The 19,579-nt window shown below is 39.5% G+C and overlaps 1 protein-coding gene across 1 annotated transcript in view; it reads left to right on the forward strand.

Annotated features, from left to right (window-relative positions):
* The first annotated feature begins 4,151 nt into the window (after nt 1-4,151).
* The window catches only part of C2H8orf74 (chromosome 2 C8orf74 homolog), a 93,823-nt gene continuing 78,395 nt past the window's right edge, over nt 4,152-19,579 (forward strand). Inside the window, exons 1-2 of the mRNA XM_044659525.1 lie at nt 4,152-4,238; nt 8,642-8,707. Coding sequence (XP_044515460.1) covers nt 4,152-4,238; nt 8,642-8,707 — 153 coding nt within the window. The remainder of the gene's footprint in view (nt 4,239-8,641; nt 8,708-19,579) is intronic.

Below are 19,579 nucleotides of genomic sequence, written 5' to 3' on the forward strand. Positions count from 1 at the left end.
TCCTCCTCCTCCTCCTCCTTCTTCTTTCTCCTTCTTTTTCCTTCTTCTTTTTCCTTCTTCTCCTTCTCCTTCTCCTCCTCCTTCTTCTTTCTCCTTTTTCCTTCTTCTCCTTCTCCTCCTCCTCCTGCTCCTCCTCCTTATCTTCCTCTTCCTCCTCCTTTTTCTTCCTTTTTCTTCTGTCTTTGTATAAATTCTAAGACAGAATATCCACAAGTGTTAGGCAATTGAGGTTAAGTGACTTGCACAGCTAAGAAATATGAGGCCAGATTTGATGAGACATACATTTTCTTCTCAAGAAGTCCAGTCCAAGAAGTGAAGGACTGGTTGAAGTAAGAAGTGAAAAAAGAAGACAGGAGGGACATGTACATAGAGATTTTCAAGTATGTGAAAGCTTATCATTTGAAAAAAGGATTAAACTAGTTCACCTTGGTCCCAAAGGGCAGTATTGGAACCAATGAATGAAGATTATACGAAGGTAGATTTCAGTTCAATATAAGGACAATTTAATTACTAAAAAAAGTAGAACTGTCCAAAGACAACATGAGCTACCTAGTTATGAGCTGCTAGGTGGTACAGTGGATACAGTTACAGGGTCTGGAGTCAGGAAGACTTATCTTTCTGAGTTCAAATTTGGTCTTAGACACTTATTAGTTATGTGACCCTGGACAAGTCACTTACTCCTGTTTGTCTCAGTTTCCTTATCTATAGAAATGAGCTGGAGAATAAAATGGCAAAATACTCCTGTATCTTTGCCAAGAAAACATCAAATACTGTTGCAAAGAGTTGGACACAACTAAAACAACTGAACAACAAAAGTGATTAGTATATTCTTTATCACTAAAGGTCTTTTAACAAAGGCTGGATAGCAACTTTTTAGGAATGTGTCAGGCATTATTTGAAAGAATAGACATTCTCTACATTTCTAGTTTCTCTTCTCCCTTAAGCAATCACACTATTGGTGGAGCTGTGGATTAGTCCAACCATTCTAGAAAGCAATTTGGAGCTAGGCCCTAAAAGTTACTAATTTGTACAGAGCCTTTAGCCCAGATCTACCACTGCTAAACCTATAACCCAGAGATCAAAGAAAATTACTGATATGTTCAAAAATATTTATAAAAGTTCTTGCTGTGGAAAGGGGTGCCCATCAACCTGTGAATGTCTGAAAAAATTATGGTACATGAATTCAAATGAATATTATTGTACCTTTAAAAACGACAAGGGACAGTTTCAGAGAAAACTGGGAAAATTCATATGAGTGAAGTGAGCAGAATCCAGAAAACAACTTGTACAATCAACAAGGCAAAGAAAGACTTGAAAGGCTTAAGAATTCTGATCAATGCAATGGTCATTCATAATTCTAGAGCAGGGGTCGGCAACATATGGCTCTCGAGCCATATCTGACTCTTTTGAGGGTGAGATATGGCTCTTTCTGCAGGAGCCATAAAGTCATTTTTTTTCAGGCGCTGTTACAGGAGCTCGCACTGTGAGCACTGTACGGCTCTCACGAAATTACATTTTAAAAAATGTGGCGGTTATGGCTCTCACGGCCAAAAAGGTTGCCAACCCCTGTTCTAGAGGATTCATGATGCAGCAAAGTGCTAGCCACCTCGTGACACAGAGGTGATAGACTCCAGATGTAGAAGAAGACATACATCTTTGGACATGAAAATTTGTTTTGCTCATATTTTGGGAAGGAGGGAGTAGTAGAAGGGAGAACAAAACTAAGGACCTAGTTTCTTTTTTTTTTTTAAATAAAAAGGATTTACTAAAATATCTTGTGGCATTCTTTTGGAAAAGTGGAACAACATAGACTACATGATGGTATAATTAAGTTTAGAATGGATAGGATGGCAAACCAAAAGAGTAATTGTTAATGGCTTGATGTCAACTTGGAAGATGATATCCAGTGTGGGGTGTGTGTGTGTGTGTGTGTGTGTGTGTGTGTGTGTGTGTGTGTCCCAGAGATACTTCGCTTTTTCATCAATGACTTGAAAAAAGACATAGACAAAATATATATCTGCAGACATCCCAAAGCTTCTAGGCATAGCTAATGCATTGAGTGAGGAAATCCAATAAGATCTTGACAGGCTACAGCAATGGAATGAATCTAATAACATTTAACAGAAATAAATTCAAAGTTTTGTTCTCTGGTTCCAAAAGTCATTTTCATGAACGTAAGATGGTGGAAAGATGCCCTGTCAATTTTCCTGGAAAAGATCTGGAGGTTTTAGCAGGCTGCAAACTCAGGATAAGCCTAAGTGGGTTGTTAGCTAAATTGCTAATGAAATCTTGGACTGCATTAAAAGAGGTATAAATTCCTAAGAATAAGGAGATGAAGTTCTCCCTAGTTAGATCTCATTTGAAAGATTGCCTCAATTTTACACACTACATTTTAGGAAGAGCAATCATAAGCTAGAAAGCACCCAGAGGAGACCAACCAGAATCATAAAGGGCTTTGAGGTCAGGCCATAGAAAAACGAGTTCAAGAAAGTGATTACGGTTGCCCAGAAGATTCACAGGGCATGATAGCTGTCTTAAAGTAATTGAAAAGCCGGTTGTCGTGAGAAAAGGGAGTTAGAATTGTCTCAGTGGTGAGAATTAAGAGAAGGGGTTGGTAGGACCAAGGAGAAGAATTAGGCTTAGCATCAGGAAGAGATTCCTAATAATTACAGCTGTCTAAAAATAAAAAGAGGCTGCCTCTAGAAATAATGGCTTTCCTCTTGTTGGAGGTCTTCAATCTTTCAGCAACATTTGTTAAGTATACAAATACTAAGAATGAAACCATCCCTACTCTAAAGGGGCGTACATTCTCATGGACAAAATGAGTATGCACACACACATGCACACACACACAGATCTATAATATACATATGGGTAGATAGAGAATAAATATAAAGAATACCATTATTCACTTCATTTCCTCCATGAATTCTTCTCAAGGAGAATCAATGTCTATCTTATTTCACCTCATGAAAAACAGGGAAATATGTATTATATGATAAGATATGTACAACCTATATCATACTATAGCCTATTACCTGCCTTCTCGAGGAGGGATGGGGATATAGATTTTTGGACATGGCTAATGTCAGAATTTGTTTCTCTTGGATAAACACATTTGTTATAATTTATCACAAGCCATATGTATCATGTTATTTTTGTTACATATTATATTACATTATAGATTTAAAAATAAAGGGAAACAAAAAAAGAATAAGTGCAAAGTAGTTTGTGAGAGTGGATACTAGTGGTTACATGGATCCAGAAAAGATCCTTCCTTCTATATATGTCTGTGTATGTAACACCCATACAATGTGTATTTAGATACATGGACATATAATGTATCTATTCACATTATATACACTATCTACATAGACATGTGTATTATATTCACATAGAATATATGTGTGTATTATATACAAGTAGAATATATGCATGTATTATATACATGTAAACCATAGGTGTGTATTATATACATGTAGAATATATGCATTGTTAAATACATGTAGAATATGTGCATTGTTAAATACATGTAGAATAATGTGTATTATATACATGTAGAATATGTGTGTTGTACACATATGGAATATATGTGTTGTGTACATGTAGAACATATGTATTATATGCATGTAGAATACATGTGTAGACATATATAGATACATCTGATTGAAATATCTATATATAGATCATAAATGTATATAGTGTAAGCATATATTATATGTATTATATATGTACAATATGCTATACACATAATGTAATGTATATACATATAATATATTTTAAATGTATTATATGTATTTGCAGGCACATACATGTATATGTAATCTATTATATATAACATATTATATGCCTATAACATAATAATATGTATATAGACATAATCTTTCAATATATGTGCTTATATTTATGAAGTATTTAGATAAATACAATAGATACATACTGAGAATATACATACATAAAAAGCTGTAACTCCATACATATACTACATCCACATAACATATATGCACACGTATAACACACTCACATACATAAGACACATACAGAGTAGGAGGTAGCTAGCAGAGAAGGTCCTGTGATGAGGGGCTCTGGGCATGGCCTCTTGAAGAAGGAGGTATTCAAACCGAATTTCTGAAGGAGCTAAGAACATTGAGATGGAAGCTAGAAGGGAGACCCCTGGAGGCAGAGAGGCAGCCAGTACAGCAAGGCTCGGAGATGGGAGACAGCGTGTCCTCTGCAAGGTACAGCAAGCAGGTCACTGTCACTGGACAATAGAAATCTGGGCCATGATGAGGTTTAAATGCCAAAGAACTTTATATTTCGTCCTGGAGATAATACGGAGAGACTGGCATTTGCTGAGGAGCCTGGGGTGGGAGCGTGATGTGGTGAAGAAAATCACCTGGACAGCTGTGCAGAGGATGGATTGGAGGGGGGGGAAACTTGAGTCACAGAGATCAGTTAGGAGGTCACTGAGACAGTCGAGGCCAGGAGGGAAGATCCCCAGTCTCACCTAGCCTAGCAACTTTTTGAGTGGAAATAAAGGAACGTATATGGGAGGTGATGTGAAGATAGAAACAACAAGATGTGGCAATTTATTTGACATAGAGGGTCATAGTATGGAATCAAAGATATGAAGATTGTAAAGCATTTAGTACTTGATACAGGAGTCAGTTGTTTTTCAGTCATGTCTGACTCTTCCTCACCCCATTGAGGTTTTCTTAGCAAAGGTACTGGAGTGGTTGCCATTTCCTTCTCCATCTCCTTTTACAGATGAAGAAACTCAGGCAAAGACAGTTAAGTGACTTGCCCAGGATCATACAGCTAGGAAGTCTCTGAGGCCAGATTTGAACTCACAAAGATGAGTCTTCCTGACTTTAGGCCCAACACTCCATCTACTGTACCACCTAGAAGCCTAACACTTGGCATATAGGAGCTGTCTAATAAATGTTCAGAGGCAGCTGGATAGTTCAATGGATAGAGTACTAGACTTGGGGTTAGGAAGACTTGAGATCATTTCCAGCATCAGACACTTACTAGCTGTGTGATCCTGGGCAAGTCACTTAACCTCTGTCTCAGTTTACTCACCTGTAAAATGGGAATAAAAATAACAGCACCCATGATTGTTGTGAGGATCAAAATTGATAATATTTGTAAAGTGCCAAGTGTGCCTGGCATATAGTTGGTGCTTAATAAATGCTTATTTCCTTTCTTCCATGTGAACCTTGACTAATGTAAATTTCAGATGATTGATATCAAAACACATTTTCAATAAAAGAAAAGTAAACTATAAGACTGAAAAGTTAAATGTGCTTCAAGTCAATCGCTCTATTAGCTAGGTGGGCTTTTTTAAGGAAGGTACTTTGGGTACTCGCTTATTTAAAATTAACATCAATGCAAGATGAATTAATTAAAAATATGCTTAATGGCATTTTATCAGTCCTCATTTTTTTAACCTTTTTGTAGCTTTTGACCCTATTGAACAACTCTTCTTCCTGGATACTCTCTAATCCCTTGTTTTTCGTGACCATCTTTCCTCCTGTTTTCTCTACTACCTATTTGGCCTCTCCAGTCTCTTTTGCTGGTTCATAATCTATCCCCCACCCCCTAAGCATCTGATGTACATCAAGTCCATTTGCTAAGCCCTCTTCTCATTCTATGTTCTCTCCCTTGGAGATTGCACCCAATTCTTTGGATTCAATCATTGCCTCTATGTGGATGACTCCCAAACGTATATCACCAGCCCTAATCTCTCTCCTGAATTCTAGACCCAAATCAACAATATGTCTCCTGGACTTCTCTCCATCTGGATACCTCATTAGGCTCTCAAAATCAGCATGTTCAAAATAGAATTCATTATCTTTCCCCCTTAGCCAGGACTTCCTCCAAACTTTCTTATTTCTACAAAGGGCACTGCTATACTTTTGGACACCCACGCTCATAACCTGAGTCATCCTTGATGCTTCCCACTGTGTTATACCTGATGTTCAATCAGGTAAAAAGTCTTGCTGATTCTGTCTCTATTTTATCTCTCACATTCAACTCCTTGTTTCTACATACAGGATTACAACTTTAATTCAAGTTCTCTTTCTCTCTCACTTAAACTTCTCTCTTTTTTTCTGCCTGCTCTTAGTCTCTTATTGTTGCCAAAAAAAAAAAAAAAATCTTCCTGAGACACAGGCCTGACTCTGTCGTTCCCCTACTCAAAAATTTTCAATAGCTCCCTATTGTTGCTAGAGTAAAACCCGTTGTTGTCCTTCATCCTTGAAGAGAACCAAAATATCATCACTACATCAGGATCAATGTATGATATGTCCAGCTATGGCTGATCAGCTCAGAAGGCTTTATCACAGGTCAGGCACAAATTGCCTATATGGACATTTGGGGTAGAGGTGTCTCTAAATTTGTGCATTTTTCATAAAATACAAGATCCTCAGCCTGTCATTTAAAGTCGCCACAATCTGTCTCTACTTTGCTTCCTAGTTTTATTTCAGATTATTTCCTTTAATGTTTTTGCTCAACTGGACTGCTAGTTTTTCCTTGAACAAGACATCACATCTCCTCCCTTTAAGAATTTTCATAAGCTGTTTTCTGTGCCTATAATACACTCCTGTCTTCTCGACTTCTCAGAATCCCTCTCTTCATTCAAGGCTCAATCCATGTGCCACTTCCTCCCTGAAGCATTACCTGATCTTCCAAATGTTAATAATCTCCCATTCCTCAAATGACCTTTCCCTTTCTTATCTGTGTCCATCTCAAAAACCTCTGGCTATAATATAAGTACTCTAAGAACAGAGATTACTTCCCTGCTGTCTCTATTCCCAGCACTAGCATGGTCCCTTGCACATCGTTGGGGCTTCTGAATGTTGGATTAATACCTCCAGCAAGAAAACTGATGAATTCTGAGTGCAAATTGAAGCATTTTTAAAACTTTCTATTTCTTTTCCTTTTAAACCCTTACCCTCTTTCCTAGAATTGATACTATTGGTTCCAATGCAGAAGAACAGAAAGGACTCCAGGGGTTCCCAAACTTTTTTGGCCTACCGCCCCTTTCCAGAAAAAATATTACTTAGCACGCTGGAAATTATGAAACTATTTATTAAACTCAGCATAGAATGTAATACAAAAAAGTGTGGCCATCACCGCCTTCCTGGATCATTGCAGCACCCACCAGGGGACCGTAGCACCCACTTTGGGAATCACTGGACTAGACAATAGGAGTTAAATGACTTGCCCAGAGTGGCATAGCTAGGAAGTGTCTTAGGCCAGATTTGAACCGAGGTCCTCCTGATTCAGGCCTGGCTCTCTATCCATTTAGGTGCCCCTCACTTTATTTTTCTTGCATTTTTTGGCAACATGGTTAATATGGAAATGTTTTATATAGCTTCTCATTTATAATGGGTATTGAGTTGCTCACACTTTCAATGGGTGGGAAAGGGCTGGAGGGAAGGAGAAAAACTGAAACTGAGAATAAAAATAAAAATAAATAAATGAATGAATAAAATGTTAGATTAAATTATTGAATAAATTACAATTATCTTCATGATGTTCTTTTTTTGCTTATGTGCACTAGGAATCCCCTGAGTCAAAATGACCAAGTGTCCCATGAAATGAAGTTTCTTGAGTCCTATTAGGCACATGACAAAACTGGCCCTGCCAGCTTCTTTATTTGTCCCACCAACTTCTGAGTCATCTACATAGCTGCAAATTCTTTAGGTTTTTTTCTTTTAAAAACAATAATAACAACAATATGGAGGGTGTCTGAAAATTTTGAAAAAATATAGCTAGTATTATTATAGTACTTTACAAAACAATTTTCAGGTAGTGGTCTCATTTGGTCCAATTTTTCTGGGAATAAGTAAATTAACATTCTGGTCTTTGGACAAAGACCTCACACACAAAAGTTAAGTTAATGTGAGTAGATAATCTAAGAATTCTGTTATTCTTAATATTTTTCTGATAAATGTTTAACAAACAGCTCTCTGGGGTGGGAGATGTACATAGGATACCCCACAATCTGTGTTACTAGCATTTTCTCCATAAGTCTCTTAAGTCTAGACAATCAACAAAACGGAAAATGAAATCTTGATTTGTAGAATTTGTTGATTTCTGCAGATTAAATGCTCACACCTGAAAATTTAACATTTGACTCTCCCAAGCCAGTTAGAATTCTATAGAATACTGATCCTGTTCCCTTTTCCTGGCACCATCACAGTCAAAATAGAAGGATGCCACATGGGACTGCAGGCCATGTTATAAGTTTATCTAATTCATGATTCACCATTTTTCCCAGACTCCTGTAGTTACTTTGGAGATCTTAGACCCATAGAAAATGGCTAATCATGACAAAAACAATAGATCTCAATCAAGGAGGCATTTTATCCTACAGACGCGAAGATGCTTAACTTGGATTACTGGGGAGAGCATGAATGATAGAGAAGGAAGTGGGGGAATATTCCCATGAAAATTAAGGATACCAGCAGATCTCCAGAGGGACAGAAGTATCTCCACCCTGCCAATTGTTATATCAGAGCCTCAGGCAATATGATCTTGAGGTCATCATGGGAGGAAAAGGACCAATGATCATTAGAGCAGATGTCTTCAAATAGCACCCTGATTCATGCTAAGCTTTTCTCATTCCTCCCAGTTCCGAGTGGGCATACCTGAGGAGTCCCATGCAACCAGGAAAGTTGGTGATGTGGATGAAGGCCAGGTAATTCATAGGGAGGGGCAGGTCTGCTCTTAAACATATCTGATTGGTTTCCTGATCCTGATGTGGTAGGTAAGTGCCAATTAACAAGGAAGCAGGAAGTTTCTAGTGAGGAAGATTCCAGGGATGCAAGATTTCAGAGAAGGGTCAGCAGGGTGGTGGTAAAAGGCAGGAGAAGAAGGCTTGTCTGGAGTAGAGACAGCTTATTGCAAGAAAGGCTAGAGCCTGAACCACAGGTATGCATAAAGCAAGAACCATCCCTGCTTGTCCTCAGAGCCCAAGTCTTCCCTGATCTCATAATGAAGCATCAGAGTAGGACTTTGGTCCCTCTGTACTTATCTTGGATTATTGTATGTCCTAGTCATCTTCTCTGAATTCTCATAGCCATCCCTTATAACCCCTTGACTCAATTTTTTAACTAGTTTAGGTGGTTCCTTGGGGCAGCCTGGCGCCAGGAAGACTCATCTCTGGTTTGTCATTTCCTTCTTCAGCTTGTTTTACAGATGAGAAAACTGAGGCAAACAGGATTAAGTGTTTTGCCCAGAGTCACACAGCTAGTATCTGACAAACCAATGTAGTGTTTTTGTCTAGAAAACTCCATGTGGAGTCATGAAGAGTTGGATACAACTGAAAATGACTGAACAACAAAAGAGCTTGTGGAATGAATGAAGTCTGCTATGTTTGGATTCAGACAGCTGGGGCTCAAATCCTGATTCCTGATTATTGAGAATTCTAAGTCAGACCCAGACCCACAATAGGGCGCTCCATCCTATGCCGATTGATTTCATTCTCTGACTCTGATCCAGCAAATATTATCTACTTAATAAATACTTGTCCAGTAAGCGCAAAAGCACTTCATGAATTTCAAAGTATCATCTAAATGCAAACTAATTGAAGGAATGGACTGTCCAGAAATCCACAGTACCTAAACCAGTCTTTTGCTCTATGGCCAATTGAAATGGAATTGAATGTTTTTCTATTATTATTGGGTTTCTGGAGGTCTTCTGAAATAGAATGGATTTTTCTTCTGTGATATCATCCAGCCATCCACCCTGGCATCTTGCCATCTTCCTTAGCTGGAGTAAAACCCTATGGATGGGATTTCCAGCAACCATCCTGTCCCCCCACTCCCAAAGGAGTTAATCTACTCAGCTTTGGTCCTCTGATCTGGAGCTGAGTTGTCCTGATTGATGAGAGAGTTAGTACAAACTCACTTGACCTACTAGGATATATATCTAGTTAGCCCCAGACCATGTTTCTGTCCTCTCTAGCTATCCCACTCCTACCATCTTGCCAACTATCCTGCCTCCACGTGGATTCCCCATATCTCTTGTTTTGGGAGCAGTGGTCAAATCAATTATATTATTGCTTCTGGAAAGGGATTGACAACTGATTGCCCTATGGCTTCATTCCCCCTCTCTGGGACTCCCCCAACCAAAAATCTCCTTTCAAGCCATCAGTCCCATAAATATGCTGTCTCTCTGTATTGAAAAGTAAGTAATTCCCCTGAGGATAGGGACTATATCACTTCTGTATTTGTATCCTTCTGTTTCTAGCAGAGTGAAGGATCATATTGCAAATATTTAATAAGTACTATTCATTTTATTCATTATATGTAGGCCTGTCTGGGAACTAACTAGAGGCAGGGTGGGATAGCAAAAAGACTAGAAACGGAAGTCTAAAAGATCTAGGCTCAAAAAAAGTCAGGAAGACTCATCTCCCTGAGTTCAAATCTGGCCAAAGACACTTACTAGCTGTGGTTGTGTAAGTAACCGAGTCACTTAACCCTGGTTGCCTCAGTTCCTCATCTGAAAAATGAGCTGGAGAAGGAAATGGCAAACCACCGTAGTGTCATTGCCAAGAAAACATGAAAACAGCATTACAAAGAGTTGGACAGGACTGAAAATACTGAAAGAGCCTTGATTCTAATCAAAGGATTTGGTTCAATGATGGCAAACCTTTTAGAGACCGAGAGCCCAAACTGCAACCCTCAAGCTGCATGTGAGCCCCAGCCTTACCCCAGACAGGGGAGGGAGGAAGTGATCCCATTGGGCTATTGGACAGAGGGGTGGGTGATGGGAGAAATGTCCTCAGGCATGCGTGGAGAGGGGGAGCAGAGAAGCTCACTCTAGTACACGTGCCATAGTTTTGCCTACATGGATCTAGGTCAGATATCCTCTTGAGACAACCTGTGGGACCTTGGATGAGTCTTTTGACCTCTAAGGGGCTCAGTTTTCCTCATCTGTAAAAGAAAAGGATTGGACTAGTTGGCCTCTGAGATCCCTGCCAGTTTAAGATCCCTGATTCTATGACTTTTGGGGCATGCTTCAGTTTCTTCCTTTGTTAAATGGAGAAGTTGAATAAGAGCATCTGTAAAGTCCCTTTCACATTTGAATCCTTTGATCCATTTCAAGGTCCCTCCCAAGCCCGTGATTTTGTGTCCCATAATAAATACACTGAGCCTATAGACCAGTGGCCCAATTCTTTGCCCCTCAGGCAGAAAGCTAGCCCTTATAAACCAGTTCAAGGGCTTAGGCAATGAAAGAGGATGTTTTCTCCTCACTTAGAAAGGAGAAATAGGAAGGGAGTTGTCCAGTGCTAAGGTGTGATCCAGTATGGGAAGGGCAGGGAAGAGACAAGAAGGTGCAGGACCAGAGAGACCCCAACCGGGGACATTTTACTTAAGTGTACCTAGATCAGGCTGCCCCCCAACCCCAGTCAATTATTTCTGCATGCTTCCTTTAATTATGCGCACACACACACACACACACACACACACACACACACACACACACACACACACTTTGGCAATGCCTACGCACAGCCAGGAGTGTATAGAGGCATTCCAGAGTGACCACAACTCCTCCTTCCCGCTAGAATCTGAGAAGGGGCAGAGGAAGGATTTTCTCTAGTGGTTGGCTCCAAGGTCTGTATTATTTACCCCAAAGACACAAGAGAGAAGAATCAGGCAAGCTCTGTTACTAATATCCCATAAATCAGCATGCAGGAACCTGATAAGTTTAAACAGAGCACTACCACGTTCCAACATGACCCAGTACAATACCGCTCTACATGTCATGGGAGGATAGAAATTATCTTGCATCATCTCAAACATCCTGCAAAATCCATCCCCCTTTGTGTCTCAAACCCTTTCCCAGTTGCCTGAGACATCTCCAGATTGGAAAACCTTCTGCCCCTTCCAAGGGCAAGGCCCTAGACACTACAAGCTGGCAGCTGACTTACCGCCTTCCAGGAAGTCTTAGAAGCATTGCTCTTGTCAAGCCAACATTCCAGTCCAAACTTCTACTCTTCAGACATGTTCTCGGGGAAAGAAATCCAGGCCAATCTTGGCTGTGTGGGTACGTCTCCCCACCCCCAGTTATTTAGTGAGCAGGTCCCTGTTTCTGAAGGCTCGATTCCTAGCAGGCTGTAGTCTTCTTCCATCCAACGGGATCTCATCATACCACAGGACCCTCCATAGGACATCCAGCCCAGGCTGCCTGAGCCAGCCAATATTAGCTCAGAACTGGATTAGGAAAAACACAAAGAGGATTATGGTTGGATGCCATCTGCAGGGGCATTAATTAGCTTAATGAGGTTATGTAGATTGTTTTGGCTGCTCTGAGGATATAATTGCTGAGGTTATGAAATTGCAGGCCCCTGTGCCTGAGAGAAGCCCATTAGGGGTGGGAGAGGTCATCGGTCATTATATTTCTGAGACTGGACTCAAGCCAGCCATTCCTGACTCTTTGTGTCAAGAGAGGGCCCACCAAGCCTTTCAACTTAAAATTAAAAATTAATTTTTTAATTTAAATTTAAATTTAATTTTTTAAGGACTTAAAAATTACATGAGGAGCAAATGAAGAGACTGACATATAAGGTTTAAACTACTGTGTGGAAATTTAATATATTAGTCAGACAACCAACTATTTTGTCTCCCTGAGGCCTAACGAAGCATTTCCCTAATTGTGGGGCTGAGCCAACTCATTTCTGGACTGAACAGATTATTCTGACATCTTGTAGACACCACCTGTGAGAGTCAGTAAACACTAGCTTTATCAGCAGAGGAGTGGTACATTGCCTCTAGGATCAAAAGACATGGCTTCAAATCCTACCTCTGAAATTTATTACCTATATGACCCTTGACAAGTCATTTCTTTTTCTTGTGTCTCAGTTTTCTCGTCCACAAAAAGAGGGGGTGCCTGCAATTCTGAGGTTCCCACCGGATCTGTGCCTATGACCTATTTTTGAGGAAGAGGTTTCTAGACAAGTCTTCCAAGAGGGAGGTGGATGAGCAAATAACTTATAGAACAGGAGTTCTTAACCTGGGTTCCATGAAAGATGTTTTGGAATCCATGAACTTGGATGAGAAAAAAATTACATCTTTCATTCATTAACCTATGACAGAAATTTAGTATTTCCTTCTTTTATTTAAAAATGTTATTCTGAAAAGTGATCCAAAGACTTCACCAGATTGCTAGAGGGGCCAATAATATCCCCAAAAGTTCTAAAAACTCCCTCTAGAAAGTGAATTAAATTTTCAGTATTCAGAGGCCATGGCATCTGTCATTATTCTCATGTCATACTGCTGATGTTGTTCAGTCATTTCAATCATGCCCCGTTCTTTATGACCCCATTTGGGGTTTTCTGGGTAAGGATACTAGGGTGGTTTGTAATTTCTTCTCCAGACTATTTTACAGATGAAGAAACTGAGGCAAACAGTTAAATGACATGTGCAGGATCCAAGGCCAGATTTGAACTCAGGAAGATGAGTCTTCTTGACTCCTGGCCCAGCACTGCTGAGCCACCTAACTGCCCTAACTGAGGCAAGTAGTACAAATATTTTATAGGTGAAGAGATCCTGAGAAGTTAAACCACTTGCTTGAGGGGATTCAGTTAATAAATAATATTCAAATTCAGTTTCCCTGGCCACTGGTCCAGGCCTCTTTCCACTAAATACTGATGTCTGAATTTTTATGATTTCAATCCAAAGCACCATTTGAACTTATTTTCTATGAACTGACTAGTCATTTAAGTATTTTGTTGAGATAGTCTAAGATTTTCCCTACTGGTACGATTAGTTAGCTTTAGACACTTCCTAGCTGGGTGACTCTGGGTGAGACACTTCACCTTGTTTGCCTCAGTTCCTCATCTGTCAAATGAACTGGAGAAGGGAAAGGAAAACAATTCCAGTGTCTTTGCCAAGAAAACTCGAAATAGGGTCACAAAGAATCGGACACAACCAAAAAATGCCACAACAACTGGAGGCAGGTAGGAAGCACAGTGGAGAGAGAGCTGGATTTGGAGTCAAGAAAATACCCAAGTTTGAGTTCTGCCTCAGACACTTACTAGCCATATGGCCCTGGGCAAGTCACTTGAATGCTATCTGCCTGTGAAATGAGGATAACAATAGCACTTATCTTGTAAGGACCAGATGAGACAAAATTTGCAGAGCTTTAAAAACCTTAAAATGTTAACCATTATTATGATTACCTCACCAGATTTTGATGAAGGAAGGAGTTTTTATAAAGTATAAAGAGCTATGTAGAGCAAGTAATTATTAATAATTATTATGGTGTAGAAGAGAAAGAACACTATATTTGAACTCACAGGATCTGAGTTTGAATCTTGTCTTGGCCACTTGCTAGTATTGCTGGACAATGGCTAGTAGCTAGCATTTGTATAGCACTTTAAGAGGTTTGCTAAGCACTTTATAAATATTATATTATGTCATGTTATATAAATATTATATTATGATATTTTGCCCTCACAACAGCCCTGGTAGGTAGATGTTATTGTTACCCTCATTTGAAAGGTGAGGAAATGGAGGCAGACAGAGGGCTGAGAATACAAATATAATAGAAAGAAAGATAGCACTCCTTTAAGGAGCTTCCATCTTAACAAGGAACATATAAAAGGAATCTGGAAATGAAGTTGGAAAGGAGATGAAAGTACCCAATATGTAGCCAAATAACACTGGTCTCACAGGATTGTTGTGATGATCAAATGAGACAATACTTTAAAGTATTGCCTACTGTGGTGCCATGCACATAACAGGAGCTATATAAATGCTAGCTTTTATTATTATTTATTAAAGAAAATCTAAAGTCAAGAGTACAGCCTGGAGAGAAATGAAGATGTAGTTGTTCCAGGCATGCTCCTTAGAATTGAGGAATTGGTTAATCAGGAGGAGGCAAAAGGTTCTTCCAATGTATAACCTGCCCAGAGTTGGAGTGAGCTTCCAGAATGGGGAAGTTTCTGAGGCACTGCAGAGAAAGTTTAGAAACAGAATCAGGAGTGAAGAAACCTGGTTAAGAATGAATATGTACTTGTTGGAATAATAAAGGGGAAAAATCAATAAAGGAATAATAAATGACTCTTGATTCATCGATCAATTGTGAATTGAGTTAAAGTTTAGATTTTTATCTTGTAGACAATCCAAAGACATTGGAGATTTTTAATCAGAGGAGTGATTCTACCTAAAACATAGCAATAATAAATTTTGTTGTCCTATTGTTTTGTCATATCTGACTCTTCATGGTTCTATTTGTTGTTTTTTTCCTCAAAGATACTGAAATGGTTTTCCATTTCTTTTTCCAGTTCATTTTTGCAGATGAGGAAACTGAGGCAAACAAGGTTAAGTGACTTATTCAGAGTCACACAGCTAATAAGTCTTTGTGACAAAATTTGAACTCAGAAAGATGAGCCTTCCTGACTCCAGGACATGCACTCTCTCGACTGCACCACCTAGTTGCCCCACTAAATAAATACTTGTCAACTAAAAGACTGGTTAGTTGATGTAAAATGAAAGTGTTGTTTGGGGGAGAGAAATCTGGTGTCAGTGTACAGAAGGGGACAGAGGAAGAAAAAAATTGGAGATAAGAAGATACCAAAGAAGTTATTTCAGCATTCCAGTTATGAAATGATAAGGGAGCGGGCAATGGGAATGGAATGAGTGTAAGAGAAGATGTAAGATGCTCTGTGAAGGAAGGATCACAAGGACTTTGGATAGGGGAATGAAGGAAAGAGAGAGAGACTCTAAAAATTAATCAAAATTCTTCAAAGATTTTTGGTTTCCATGACTAACCATAAATAGGAAGAGGAAAACTGAGAAGGAAAGAAGTTTCTGCAGAACATAAAAAATGATTAGGTGAAGGTGAGAGCAAGACATTCAAAGAAAGAAATAAAGAGGAAAATTTCTCAACAATCAGAATCATTATCCCAAAGGGGAATTCCTGCCTTAGAAGGTAATGAATTGCCCCCTCACTCTTGTTCATCCTTTGTTTTTCTTTGAAGATGACCATTTACATCATGGATGATGTTTTGACTTGAGTGAAAATTGGATTTATGTGAGGTACAGTTGCACAAAGTTTCAGCCTCACTCTCTCTTCCAGAGTCATCAAAGTTCAGTGGCAAGGCAAAATTTGAGACTTTTGACCCTGAGTGCTGTGGATGACTTTGGCATTTTCAGTGTCTGATCAATCTCTAACCTTTCCACAGTGTATGTTCCAGCCACCTTCATGGCCATTGGAACAAATTGTTTTCAGCAACTCATTCTACCAGGGGAAGTCTTTACATACTTGGGGTAAACATGCCCTTAAATCAACAATGGGTTTGAGGCTTGTGAATTACCCTTGGCTGGGTTTAGCCCCTCTGCCAAGATGGTTTTACCAGAGTGTGGCCACTGCTTCATGGAACCATAGGTGAAAAGCACACAGCAAAGGTAGATGAGCAGCCCTGAAAAGGACTTGGCAAGCCCTTGTACCAGGAGTACTAGTCCTCTCTGAACACCTAATACCCCCTAAAGGTGGAATGGATATTTTGCAAGTCTGTGTTTTAATTAGGAATCTTGGTTAGATGTGATTTGGATTAGATATCCTCCAAGGTCCAATTAACTCTGAGTTTCTGTGATCACGTAATTTCCCTTCTGTTTCTTGTGTGCCCTCTATGACATATGTATCAGAATTCAGGACACTAGCTACTCAAAAATGCTGATGAGGGACAGAAATGTCATTGGATAAGAGATCTGGATCTTTGTTGATTTGTCATAGAACTACTGTTCCCTGGAGACACAAAGTCCTGATCTTAGAGATGCCTGTGCAAAGTACTAGTAATTAGGACAATAGGCTGAGCTCTGCCCCTCTAATGATTAGGAAAAATTTGCACTCTCAGGAACTTGATCACATTGCCATTTTTGCTAGCACGGAAATGAAGTTACAACTATTGATGGTCCCAAAGGGCTTCCTATATCTCATGGGACTATTCCTGCTTGACTCTCACTAGGTTTTTATACACATACACAGAGAGTTCCAACTTTATCTTTCAAAATAGCAATGAGCCTGCCCACAGTCCAAGACTCATGGAATGTTAGAGCTGCAAAGGACCTTGAAGATCATTTAATCCAACTTGATCATCTTTTTTAAACCTCTACCTTCTGTCTTAGAACTGATACTTCTATGTATTGATTCTAAGACAGAAGAGCAATTGGGATTGAGTGACTTTCCCAGAACCACATAGTTAGAAAATGTCTGAGGCCAGATTTGAATCTGGGTCTTCCCAATTCCAGGCCTGGTGCTCTACCTACTGTGCTACCTAGCTGCCCCTCAACTCAAACAATTTTTAAATTCAAAGATATTTTACTTTCCTAATTACATGTAATGATAATTTTCAACATATATTTCCCAAAATTATAAAATTCAGATTGTCTCCCTCCCTCCTTTCTCCTCTCTCAGAGATGGTAAGCAATTTGACCTGAGTTATAGTTGTATATTATGAAGAACGTACTTCCATGTTGGTCATCGTTGAAAGAGAATACTCATATAAAACTAAACCGCCCAAATAAAAACATAAGTAAACCAATGTGAAAAATAATATGCTTTGATCTGCATCTGCCTCCAACAGTTCTCTGTCTAGAGGTGGATGGCACTCTTTGTCCTAAGTTCTTCAGAATTGTCCTGGATCGTTGTATTGCTGAGAGTAGCTACATCTTTCACAATTGATCATCACACAGTGTTGCTGATACTGTGTACATTGTTCTCCCAGTTCTGCTTATTTCACTCTACATTAGTTCGTATAGATCTTCCAAACTTTTTCTGAAAGCATCCTGCTCATCATTTCTTATAGCACACAGTATGCCATTACCAACATAGGCCACAATGTGTTCAGCCATTCGCTAATTGATGGACATTCCTTCAGTTTCCATTTCTTTGCCACCACAAAAAGAGCTGCTATAAACATTTTTGTACAAATAGGTCCTTTCCCCCTTTTTTTATGATCTCTTCAGTTTATAGACGCTGTAGTGGATCAAAGGATATGCAGTTTTATAGCCAAGTGGGCATAGTTCCAAATTTAATTCTTTTTAATGATAAGGAAACTGAGGTCACTTGACTCTACCATACTGCCTTTTTGTGGCTAGCAGCAAAATTAGTATTCTTTCTAAATGAGTCACCCGAATAGAAAACTGTATGCATTTATAGGAAACATACATATGTATAAAATCACGTAAATACATATATAATTTTGTTTTAGTATATGTGTGTGTGTGTGTGCATGAATGGATGGGTGTGTACAAATATATAATGTGGTATAGTGGAAGAACATTGTGTTTGGAGTCATTCATAGAGCCCTGGATTCAAATCTTGCCTCTACCCTTCAATAGCCTGAGTTTCCTCCCCTGTAAAATAAGGAGAATAATTTTGATGCCTGCTAGCCCATAGAGTTACCAGGAAGAAAGTGCTTTATCAACATGAAAACGCTACAGAAACGTGGACCACCGCCGACGCTGCTGCTGCTGCTGTGACTGCTGGCCATGGTAAATCACTGCCCTTTCCTGTTCCCTCTTTACTCACATACTTCGGGAAAAATCAACACTGCCCTTGAAGATAAGGGTCAGGCTGACTTGGGCAGGAAAACCACAATGCATCCTGTGGAGTCTAAGAAGGCTGCCATGGGATTAAGGAGCTTTGAAATCAAACCCTTTCTGTGGTGCTTCTAATTCCTGGGCCTGCCTCCTTCCTTCCTGTCTCCTCCCACCAAGTGGAGAAAGATTCCTCCATGTTTCTTGGGTGCTTTGCCTAAGCAGGGTTTTCCACAGATAATCTCTTATCTCTTTCTCCTTATCATCCCTAACATTAATCTTTCCCTATCTTCTGGTTCCTTCCATGCTTTTAACAAACATATCCAAGTCTCCTCCATCCTCAAAACACCCTCACCATCGTGTATCTCTGCTACCCTTTTTGGTTAGTTGAGAAAGCAGAGCCTTTGTCTCTGTCTCTCTGTCTCTTGGTCCCTCTGTCCCCCTGTCCTTCTCTCTCTCCTTCTCCCTTCGTCTCTCTCATCAAATTTCTGACCTTATCATTCAACTGATACTACTCTCTCCAAAGTTATCGATAATCTCTTAATGACTCATTCTAATGGTCTTTTCTCAATCCTCATTTTTCTTGACCTCTCTTGTAGCATTTGACATTGTTTTTACCTTCTCCTTCTAGATATTCTCTCCTCTCTAGATTTTTGTGATATTGTTATCTCCTGCTTCTCTTCCCATCTAATAATTAGACCGCTCCTCAATCTTCTTAGTTGGTTCTTCACTGGTATCATGCCCTCTAAATATAAGTATTCCCCAAGGCTCTGTCTTAGGCTCTCTTCTCTTTTCATTCTTTATTTTTTAAACCCTTACCTTCCACTGTAGAATCAATATTGTGTATTGGTTCCAAGACAGAAGAGTGGTAAGGACTAGGCAATTGGGATTAAATGACTTCCCCAGGGTCACACAGTTAGCAAGTGTCTGAAATCAGATTTGAACCCAGGACCTCCCATCTTCAGCCCTGGCTCTCTATCCACTGGGCAACCTAGTCATATTTTCTCTTCTCATTCTAA

This window comes from Gracilinanus agilis, chromosome 2 (assembly GCF_016433145.1).
Source record: "Gracilinanus agilis isolate LMUSP501 chromosome 2, AgileGrace, whole genome shotgun sequence".
Classification (NCBI taxonomy): Eukaryota; Metazoa; Chordata; class Mammalia; order Didelphimorphia; family Didelphidae; genus Gracilinanus; species Gracilinanus agilis.